An 11637-nucleotide genomic window follows, 5' to 3' on the forward strand; every position below is an offset into this window, starting at 1 on the left:
GAATTAAAAGTCAGTTTAATCGTCTTTTGACGAATTCAAAAACAATTTCCTGAGTCTTAGTTATACCATGGCTTCACAATGAACCGAAGTCGATGCTAAGGATATGTTGATCTATCCTTTCTCTAACAACAAACCATTCTTTGCTTGTCTCTTCAACAGACGATGAACCCGACCACGTAACGAAACCCAAGGACCAATTAAACTGTGATAATTTACTGGCATCCGATGATAACAATCAAAACGACGATGGAAATTGTATCTTAAACTTCGAAAATCGGCGGAAAATATTACGCGCCTTTAAAGGTTACGGCAGGATGAAGCTCGAAGCCACTCCCGCCGAAAATCCGCCCCATGAAGATGGTAATACGTCAGTGGCAGTTGCGCCCACCGTCGCGTCCACGCTGAAGGGAAAGTCTTTGTCAGCCTTGTCCCTGGTCAATGGAACCAATGACGAAATAATTAACGAGAACCAAGCGCCACCGTCCAAGAAAAAAGGCGCCTCGGCTAACAATAACCCTCGGAGGAATGAAACTGCGGAGAAAAATCAATTAGATGATGAGATGCGAGCCACGGATTCCAAAAACTTCCACAATTCCAGTAATGATAAGTCTGTAAAGACAAATGGAGAAGCCAACGTTAACAACAATAATAATACAAAGGTATGATGGTTCCGAATCAGCCGCCTTATATTAAAATCCTATGTTTTGAAATGAACCAAAAAACTTTAGAAGTAGTTAAGCTAACCCATACTTTAATTTTTTCTTTTGCAGAATCGTTTCGAAAATGGTTCGTTCGTTTGCCCTCTTTGCGACGAAGTTATGACCACGTCGCACGATTTCACCATCCACATTCGTCAACACAATCCAAATGATCATTCCCATACTTGTCGTCTCTGCGGCAAGACACTAAGTTCGGCCAGTTCCTTAGACCGTCACATGCTCGTACATTCCGGAGAACGACCTTTCAAGTGTCGTCTATGCACTATGGCTTTCACCACCAACGGAAATATGCACCGACACATGCGCACTCACGGAGAGGACGCGGAACAATTCAAGAAAGAGAACAACCAACAAGGAACAACAACGACCAAGAACAATAAACATTCCAATAAGAGGAAGAGTGACGCTAACGAGGCTCCGAACAAGAAAGTCAAGTTGGAAAACCAACCTAAAAGATGTCCCATTTGCGATAAGAGTTTCAATGACAATTTGGTCTTTGAGGAACATATGGAACTGCATCCGAATGATCCGTTATACTGCAAAGAATGCAACGGGACCTTCTCGATTTACTCGGCTTATCGGGATCATAATTGCAAAGGAGCCTTAACCGGAAGTAATCAACCTAATCGCTACCCCGGAGTTGGTTTCCAGGACTTATCATTCGTCGATTTTTCGTCCAATAAATTTTCGCTGATCGCGAAATCCGTTTGTGAAAGCGATTCGCGACGACCCAGCAGTGCCTTTCACGCTTTCGAATGTGAAAAATGCGACAAATCTTTTCCCTGCGCAAGCGCGTTGCGATTACATTCCGTCACTCATACCGATCCGCGCGGGACATACTGCGCTACGTGCGAATGCGACTTTTTGACACCTCAAAATTTGCAAACTCATCAATTGAAGCACCGCATGACGGAACAATGCGGGGACATTAACTTAACCAGAGATTTAAACAATAAAACTCCACCGGAAGCTCGTAAGGAAGATTTTCTGGCAGTACTACAGCTCAAAAACAACGATACTCGAAAAATACCCAAAATCAAAATCAAGAAAGATAGAACCAAAGAGAATAACTTTGAAAATGTGTCTTATTTTGTACACGGTAAACCGGAACCTCCGAATCTCGGTAAAGAAGGACATCCGGAATCAAGCGATTTCGCCGACATACAATCCATTATATCAGTCACGTCCAAGTCACCTTTGGTAGGTGGTATACGCGCCTCACCCGTCGTAGCCACGCCAGCTTCGCCCTTACAAGTGACGTCGTCAACCTGCGTCTCGCCAGAATCGCCCATGGTGGCCGATTCCGCTAACGCCAGTCCCGAAACGCCGTCCAAAGACGACTCCGAACATTCGAGCGTCAAGGGTTCCGAGGACGCTGATACTGACGGAGCCATCGTCGAAGGCTATTACGGTTGCAAACTTTGCGCCGTTACTTTCAAGAAACTTAGTCTATTGAAACGCCACAATCGAATACATACTCAAAGCTTCTCGTCGTACTCTTGCAGTATGTGCGATTACAACAGCACTGATAAAAGTACCCTCATTCGTCACTTGAGAACGCATAACGGTGAACGTCCATTCCAATGCGTCATCTGCAAATACGCCTTCACGACCAAAGCCAACTGCGAACGACACGTCCGCAAGAGACACAAGAAGTTCAACAAACACGAAATAAGATCGGCGATGCAGTACAACCCCAACATGGGTGATCAACCGACCGAAGCGTTACCACCAGAGATCAGTGGTTCCGAGACAATCTGCAAGTACTGCACCGTGGATTTTAAATCCAATCGGGTACTGAGACATCATTTACGATCGTTGCACAACAGTTGCCGTCGAAAACCATTCTTCTGTACGTTATGCAAGTTAGGATTTTCTACCAAGAATAACTGCATTCGTCATGTTGCGAAGCAACACCCGGAAATGAAGGAAAAACTCCGGGACATAGTCACGTCTAATAATAGTCAAAGCGACTGCTCTGATATGGAATCTGGTTTACTGTCCGATGAGAGTCCATCGAAATGGGATTCGTCGCAAAACGCGGACAGTAACCATAACTGGGATTTCGGTAGCCCGATGCAAGGTAGTCCTCAACCACCTCAACGTTCAACATTTGACTTGCCCATTCGCCAGGCGCCGACAGACTTATCAAAAAGTGCTCCCCAAACCAAAGAAGCGGAGATAACAATTCCAACCTCATTACCAATGCCATTACCGTTACCATTGTCACTCACCCGAGCGCCAGTTAATGAAGATCAACCCTTGAACTTAACGGTTACCGCGTTATGTCTCTCCGCTAAGCCTAACAACCTCAGTGATTCAACAATGGAAGATATGGTATCAGTGGCTAAAAGTTTGGTCAGCCTATCGGAAGTCGGACCGCCTCCTCAAGATGAACCGTTAGACTTGGCCGTTCACGCCTTGGATTTAACCGTAAAGCTACCGCAAACGAGAGCCATGGCTTTGACCGTCCCTAAAGTTCCTAAGCCTTTTAATATATTTCGAAGGATGCCCTTCGCTTCAAGACCGCCGCAAACCCCAACCTTAAGAATACCATTTCCAACTGCCATGCCGAATTTAACACCTCAACCACCAGTTTCGCTTCTGGTACGAAATCGAACTCCATTACCACTAGTACCACCGTCTTCGCAAACACCAATTCCACCGCGTATATCAACACCCACTTCTGGTCAACCCATGATACCATTACCAGTCAATCACATTAACCTTAATGGACACGATGAGAGTTCTTACCGAACTTTTAAGATCGTCAACGACCGTTTATCACCGCGTAATCAAAGATCGTTTAGCTGCGTCTATTGCTCGGCTGGCTTTACTTTAAAATCCAACATGGAACGTCACATCAAGAGAAAGCATCCGGAATTCGCCAGACCAACGCGTAGTCGCAACTTCATTCCGACTTTATCACCAACCATGGGTAAAAACACCGTACAAACATTGTCAAACAAAACGCGAGACGCTTTAAGGGTCGTCCTAACCAGTAAAGCGGGAGGCTCGGCGTCGAATTTAAGTACCGGTTCTGTCAAAGACAACGATAAAAGCGGAGGACCGGTCGATCTTAAATTGCCTACCAATCGAGATGAATCGAGTCTCATATCGGAATGTAGCAACGCGGAATTATCCCTGATGTCAGTGTCAAGCGCTGGTGGTAAGGGTGTCGAAAGCGCTCCCGATATAGCGGACGGCGAGACGGGTGACTTGGTAATTGAATGCAACGATACGACATCTAAAAGCGATACCGTCAAAGAAATGAAAGAGACTCCAGAAAGCGCGACCGATTTGGCTAGCGTTTCATCCTTAATCGATACCGCAAATTCGCAACAATTTCAACGATATTTGAACAACGACGATAATGAAGCTAATGATGAAGATATGGAAGATGATGAAGATGAAGATGATGATGAGGATATGGATGACGACGAAGATCCTGATGAGGATGAAGAATTAAAAGACAGTAAAGAAGAAGAACACGATGATAATGTCCAATTGGAAAGTTGCAGCGATAACCAGTCATCGCCATCTAACAGCGGTTCGACCAAGAAACGTAGCTCGTACATGGACTCTCCCAACAGCGTGGCTTGTCCTTACTGCACCAGGAAGTTTCCGTGGACCAGTTCTTTACGAAGACATATCTTAACTCATACTGGACAGAAACCATTCAAATGCCCACGATGTCCTATTTGGTTCACTACTAAATCTAACTGCGAACGACACTTAATGAGAAAACACGGTCAAAATAGTGACATTTTATCCAGAACTGTTCCTGATCGCCCGTACAAGTGCAACGTTTGTCCCAGCAGTACCTTCTCGACACAGGGTAACTTGAGGAAGCATTACTACTTAAAACACTGGACGAAAACGGGTTCAGCCAGTACTGGCACCGTTATCGGAGCCAAAAATCGTAGTCGACCTTCGGAACCCGAACGCTACGAGGACGTCCTCGAGGGAGCCGAATGTAGCGATAGCCCCGAAGAAGGGGCGTTACCATGCTCACCGGATAAGTCTAGCGACCAAAGTGACCAACCTTACAGGTGCCACTTATGCGAGGCCTTCTTTGACGTCCGCAAGAGTTGTTTGTCACACTTGGAAGTTGATCATCCTGACGAATATAAACTTTTAATCGCGAATTCTCCGCCGGACATGGAGGAAAGCGAAGTTGAAACGACTGAGAATAATAACAATAACGTTGAGGACCGATTAGGGGACGATGGTACCACCTCCAAACCCAAGGATGATGGTAGAAAAGTGCGTTGCGTCTTCTGCACCAGGAAATTCTGGTCCAGCGAGGACTTGAGACGTCACGTCCGAACTCATTCAGGCGAACGTCCGTACACCTGCGACGTTTGCGACCGTACCTTTTCGTTAAAACACAGCATGATACGTCACAGGCGTAAACATTCTGGTAAATCGAGTTCGGCCATGGCGCAAGATAGTAGCGACGACGACTGCTCGGCTCCTCCCCCTAAAGTTGACCTCAACGTACCAGTCACGAGGCCCAAGAAACAGAAACAAAAACGTAAACCCAAACCGAGTCAGAACACTTTGTTGTACCTTATTAACCAAGAAGGTGCCGATGAGAAAAACAATTCTAGTGGACTTAAAAATAACAAAGACGAAGATAGGCCAACCGACCTCATACAAAATCTACTCGGAATTCAGGATTCAAGTATGATTGATCAAATGTTGGATTCCGCTGATTCCGCCGCTAGATTGTTAGGCGTACAAGAGGTTTAAATGGTTAAACCTTTTTTTGTCCATGTTAGAACATACCATAGACTATCGTTTTGTTTTTAGCCAATCTGTGATCTCATAAGTCCAGTTTCTTATAATTATTTCTTACAAAAAATAAAACTCTCGTCCAATTAAAATTAGTCTAACATGAATTAAACAAAACGAAATACATTGAGTCAGGGTGGATGGTGAACATCGATCTCAGGGAATTTAATATTTCGAAACGTTAATATATATATATTTGTGATAGAGTTTTAAATAAAAAAAAATGAGAAATCAATTATATATCAAAGGAACTGGATTTAAACAAATATAAACAACTTGTTTATAATGTAAAAAAAAATTAGTAATACATATAAAAAAATATATATATAGATACATAATTATTATATGGAATCTAAAATTCGGGTTCCCATATGTAAGTTGAATGAATTTTTAGCCCACATAGTTCGAAGAATCGAAATTAGAATTAATTAAAAAGTTAGGCTTAGAACCTATAAATAAACACCAAAGTCATTAAAAAATCGGATATTACCATAGTTATTCCAATTAATATTTTTTTTTTCAATTAAAAAGTTAAAAAAAAAAAAATGAATTATTTTCGTAAAAACATTTTCTTTTAAAACATTCCGATAACAAAAAAATTAAAAAATTTAACCATTTTTTATTATTTAATAGAATGTTTTTTGAAAATTTGTTAGTTCATTATTAAGAATACAAAATGTAAGCCTCGGGAAATAAGCCTTTTTAAGAAAAATATATCAAAATATAAATAAATAAAAAAATAAATAAATAAACAAACAAACCCCAGGAGATGAAAATAAAAGTGCATTATAGCTGCCTTATATCGGACCATTTTTTAACAATGAATTATAAAATAAATCGTAATTCCAAGAAATTCGAATAAAAAAATCATATCACGCATTGTATTTATAAACAATAACTTGTTAAAATAACATTTTTAAAATCGTTAAAGCTATTAATTACATTAGTATTTCTCGATGTATTTTGCACCATGTACAAAGTTTATAGGGAGTTGAAAAAAAAAAACCATTAGCACTTGCATTGCATTTTTTTTAATTACAATTTAATTGAATGAAAGAAAAAGACACAATAACATTCTTTTGTAAATATATAAGAACCATGTACCGTTTTTCATTGATTCCTTTTTTAGGTTTATTATAAAACGTTCCAAAAATGTAGAATTTACATTCTAAAATATCTCCGATAATTATATCGTTATTGGTAAGGATAAAATTTACGGATAAAAAATATAGTTTACAAAAAAAAATTATTCCATCTTTAAAATTTGTTTAAATTTTCGCAATATCAAGAATTTTTTAAGCTGGAAGAATTTCTAGAACTCTTCAGTCAGAATCTTTCCAATGGTTATATTTCAAGATGTTATAGTTATTTTATTATTACAAAAATCCAGCATATCACTAAAACATTTTCTACATCGTTTTATAAAAGTAGAAAAAAAAACAAATGAAAAGATATTCATTAATTCCAGTAAATGTTTTTGAATAAGACCAAATTATAGGGCAATAAACGTCGATATATATTGTAGTAATTGTTAATATTATAGTGAACACTAAATCTTACGCTACTATACATTCCTATATGATTTTTTTAATCAAAGTTAAATGCACTTTAAAAAAAAGATTGTTATATAAATTTTAATCGGAGGATACCCCCATTTTTAGGGGAAAAGCCCGCCTTAATGACGCCATTTTTGCCTTAAATATGAAATGCTATTTTTTTCCACGCACCGCTTATGCCTAAAGTTGCTTTTGTGCCTTAGAAAAGCGCTAAATTTGTTTACTTTTTCCGACTATGCAAAAAACTTAAAAAAGTTAAGCCTTAACTTTTGTAAACTTTACCAAGTCTTAATACACATTTAAAAAGGTTCTAAAATTAATATCACCCGTCCAATTTTAAAGCTATCGTGTAACGGAAATTGTTTTTTATAGCTTGTACTGGTACTAACATTTTCTCAGCAAAAAAACATATTTAAAATGCTCTAGTCCATCCACACAATATTGCACTTATTATAAACGGTTTTTAAATGGAGAGAAATTAATTAAAAGAGAGTTAATTGCAATAATAGAAATTTGGTCTAGCAATATTTTGTGAAAATAAAAAGTAATATCAAACGATCGATCGTGAAAATTACATAATCACGCGGAATTTAAAATAATAATAAAGTTGATCACACATTTTGTAAAAACATTTCCCCTAAAATACCCTTATTTCACAATCAAATCAATCCCCTAAAATTCTCAGTTGTGTAAAATGGTGGAAAAGATAAAAAGTTGAAATAAAAATTCATGGTATTCTGAAAATTTTGCGTTTTTAAATTTTTTTCGTAAAAAATAGGCTTAACTTTCTAGGTTTCCGGGAGCACGTGTAGCCGAAGGCATGGTTTTCTATTTTTAAATTTTGCACCAATTACAGCTAACCTTCGATTGCGTCACGGGAATGACGCGCTCCTAGCGCCACCAGTTGACCAATGATATCAAAAGTCGGAGATCTTTAAATAAAAATTTTTCCATTGTATTCTTTTCAGTTTTAGATAAAATGGCCGATACAAAGCTGTACGAACTTCTGCGTGTTTCACGGAACGCTTCCGAAAATGAAATCAAGAAAGTAAGATTTTTTTTAACATAAATATTAAGTACTAACGCTTAGTTAATTAAATTTAATAAATTCTTAACCATAATGTTAAAAACGCATCTAATTCGAACCTCAAGGTCTTAAGTTTGCTAAGCCTTGGGCATAAAAATTACTGTCTCATTGTGCTGATGGATTCAGCCCTTTTCTGACTCAATTTTTAATTTTATTTCATAACCTATAATGAAACATTTTATCTCAAATCAAATCTGCCCATCTATAATGCTTGTTAATTAATATAAAAATTATTTAATAGGCTTATCGCAAATTGGCCAAAGAGTACCATCCAGATAAGAACCCTGAGGAAGGAGAGAAGTTCAAAGAAATTTCCTTTGCTTATGAAGTATTGTCAGACCCCAAAAAGCGAGAAGTTTATGACAAATATGGAATGAGGGGCTTAAAAGAAGGTGGAGGAGGAGCTGGTCATGATGGTAAGCTTTTGTAACATACTTGTTTGTACCCCAACCTCAAAACCTTTTTGAAAACTATGTAGGAATGTTTGCCGAGGACATCTTCTCTCATTTATTTGGGGGTGGGTTATTTGGCGGAGGTGGTATGGGTTTTGGAGGAGGTGGAAGGCGTAGGAGACAAAGAGGAGAAGATACAATTCATCAATTGAAGTTGGTCTATTATTAAAACCCAATTAAGCCTAAAAAATCCTGAACTATTTAATATCTTAAGGGTTTCTCTTGAGGATTTATATAATGGAAAAACTGCTAAACTTCAATTAAGCAAGAATGTTATCTGTACTGTATGTGAGGGGTAAGTGGGGGGTTAACTTTTTTTTAGTAGGGGATGATAACTTCGGAGTTTCTAAGTAATAGTTTAAACATACTTTAGGCAAGGTGGAAGGGCAGGAGCTATGCAGCAGTGTCGTTCTTGTCACGGGAGAGGGATCAAAGTCACTTACCGTCAGCTAGGACCGGGAATGATGCAACAAATGCAGCAACAATGCCCAGATTGTGGAGGAGAGGGTGAAATTATCAATGAGAAAGATAGGTGCAAAGAATGTAAGGGAAAGAAGGTGACCAACAATTCCAAGATTTTGGAAGTGGCTATCGATAAAGGGATGAGAAATGGAGAGAAAATTGTCTTCCGTGGTGAAGGAGATCAACAAGTAATTATTAACGCTTTTTGAATGTGTTATAACTGTTTAAATTAATTAACCTCGAACTTTCAGCCTGGTATTGAACCTGGTGATGTAATCATCATACTTGAGCAAAAGCCTCATGAGAAGTTCCAACGTGAAGGCTGTGATTTATTTATTTCACATAAAGTTACCCTAACAGAGTCCTTGTGCGGGTTTAGTTTGGTTATCAAACATTTAGATAACAGGGACATTGTAGTGAAACATTTGCCTGGTGAAGTTATTATGCCAGGTAAATTAATTAATCTTAGTTTTAAACAAAGCAAAAGTTGTTGCAGTTAAATCAACTGATATTTGGTTTTCGAAAAGGTATGGTACGTGGAATTGTCGGAGAAGGAATGCCACTCCATAGAAATCCTTTTGAGAAGGGAAACTTGTATATTCGTTTTGATGTTATTTTTCCTGAGAACCATTTCCTAGATGCAGAAAAATTAAAGGTAACTTTCTATCTTCATTTGATAGCGCTAATTAACAGGGTTCATACAAACCTGGAAAACTGGGAAAACCTGGAATAATCAGGGAAATAAATAGTTGACAAAAAACTCAGGGAAATTTATAATTTTTAGTAAAATTCAGGGAAGCAAAATGTTCGTGAACATTTCCTCCATAGGATTAACGTTACACTATACTTTGGAGGCTCGTAACTCTGGTTCTACTAGAGATACGGGGATGTCCTTTTAGTATGTTATAGTCCTATTTGCCCCCCATCCAACCATACTAAAAACTTATGGCTACGACAAACAGGGGCCGAGTAATTAAGCAAAATGTTCGTGAACATCCCCTCCATAGGATTAACATTACACTATAATTTGGAGGCTCATAACTCTGGTTCTACTAGAGATACCAGGATGCCCTTTGATTATGTTATAGTCCTATTTGCCCCCCTCCCCCTCTTTCATTAAATTTTGCTCCATAGGATACTCTATATAGGGGAAAAACCTGGAAATCTCAGGGAAATTTGTTTTCCAAAAGTTGTATCCTATGAACCCTGATTAAGTCTAATTAACTGTTTAGTGTTTACACACGATTATTTTTTAAATTTCAGCAATTAGAGACTTTTTTGCCCCCGAGACCGGCTTTTGTTATGCCTGAAGAGTATGAGGATGCCGATTTACAGGATTATGAGGCAGCGGCGGGAAGTAGCGGCCATGGCAGTGGTGGAGGACGACAAACTGAAGCCTATGATTCTGATGATGAAGGTGGTGGTCCCAGAGGAATGCCCGGAGTTCAATGTGCTCATCAATGATAACTTTAATTCCTATCAATCTTCAATTAATTAATTATTATTATTACTGACAAAACTTTCTCGCGTTTTTTCTCAACAACAACAACAACAACAACAACAAAAAAAAGAAACCGATCTTTCTTTTTGTTTCCTTGTATCATTGCTTATCAAATCAATTCCCGCCCCCCCCTCCCCAAAAAAAAAATCCCAATAAAACCAACTGATATTTTTAAGAATTTAAACCCAATTTCCTTGATAACTGAATTAAAATTCCGATATTTAAAATTATTAATTAGCTTAGTGTTTGACTGACTTTGGTTGACAAACTTTATACCTTTTTCTTTAATTAAAATATTGGATTTTATTATAAAAATTTAAAAAATATCCTTTATTTGGCTTTTTTAATGTAAAAGAAAATAAGTAAGTAATTAATATCAAAACAAAAATGTTGGAAAATCTGTAGTAATTGTTCTAAAAAGAAAAAAAAAGAAATAAGTAACATTTTTAGTTTATTAATTAATGACACAAACAGAATATAAGCCTATTCAAATTTACCTACCGGCATTTTTAAGAAAGAAACCCAAATGTTATTATAATTTATAAACCTTTATAGGAAAGTCATTCCATTTATTTTAAATACAAAATTTAAAAAGAAGAAGAAAAAAAAAGGCAAAATCTATCTTAGAATTTATTGTTAAAATTGTTCAGGGTGAAAAAAAAAATATGATCAGTTTAGTCCAAAATTTGGTATTTTTCCATATGTTGTGTTCATTCTTAACTTCGTCTCTGAAACCAAAAAAAAAATATATAAAATTTACAACATGTGTACCAACCAGAGTGAAACTATTAAATATCTTAAAAGTAGGGAAAAAATAATTTATATATTTGAATTTTACTTGCAGGTGATTGGTCAGTCAACTTTATTTCATCTTGGGGCAAATAGTAAGGTGATGTAACATTTATCTTTTTATTTTTCGTCTAATTATCTAAGCAGGCTAAGCTTAATGAATAAAATGATTAAATATTGTCAGATATGTGAGGCAGTTTTCTATTAGAAATTTAGTGCGATGTTATGCAATATTTAAGGAAACTTTATTATCACTCCAGTAAAAATACTCCAT

The 11637-nt window shown here is 37.5% G+C and overlaps 2 protein-coding genes across 5 annotated transcripts in view; both read left to right on the forward strand.

The window, feature by feature from the left end:
- The window catches only part of peb (zinc finger protein pebbled), a 50434-nt gene extending 42618 nt beyond the window's left edge, over positions 1–7816 (forward strand). For all 4 annotated transcript variants that reach the window (XM_089848557.1, XM_089848558.1, XM_089848559.1 and 1 more), the window contains exons 2-3: positions 160–659; positions 771–7816. In XM_089848557.1, the coding sequence (XP_089704683.1) occupies positions 160–659; positions 771–5474 (5204 nt within the window). In that variant the 3' untranslated portion in view covers positions 5475–7816. The remainder of the gene's footprint in view (positions 1–159; positions 660–770) is intronic.
- A 146-nt stretch (positions 7817–7962) lies between these two features.
- On the forward strand, positions 7963–11392 carry LOC149651586 (dnaJ homolog subfamily A member 2-like). Its single transcript, XM_089848563.1, has 8 exons — positions 7963–8120; positions 8401–8575; positions 8638–8764; positions 8826–8906; positions 8985–9261; positions 9325–9523; positions 9601–9728; positions 10337–11392. The coding sequence occupies exons 1-8, from the start codon at positions 8052–8054 to the stop codon at positions 10535–10537; spliced, it is 1257 nt and encodes a 418-aa protein (XP_089704689.1). The 5' UTR covers positions 7963–8051; the 3' UTR covers positions 10538–11392.
- The last annotated feature ends 245 nt before the right edge of the window (positions 11393–11637 follow it).

The sequence above is a fragment of the Phalangium opilio genome, unplaced genomic scaffold (assembly GCF_054372755.1).
Source record: "Phalangium opilio isolate 3A_F unplaced genomic scaffold, DU_Popi_V2 ptg000082l_1, whole genome shotgun sequence".
NCBI lineage: Eukaryota > Metazoa > Arthropoda > Arachnida > Opiliones > Phalangiidae > Phalangium > Phalangium opilio.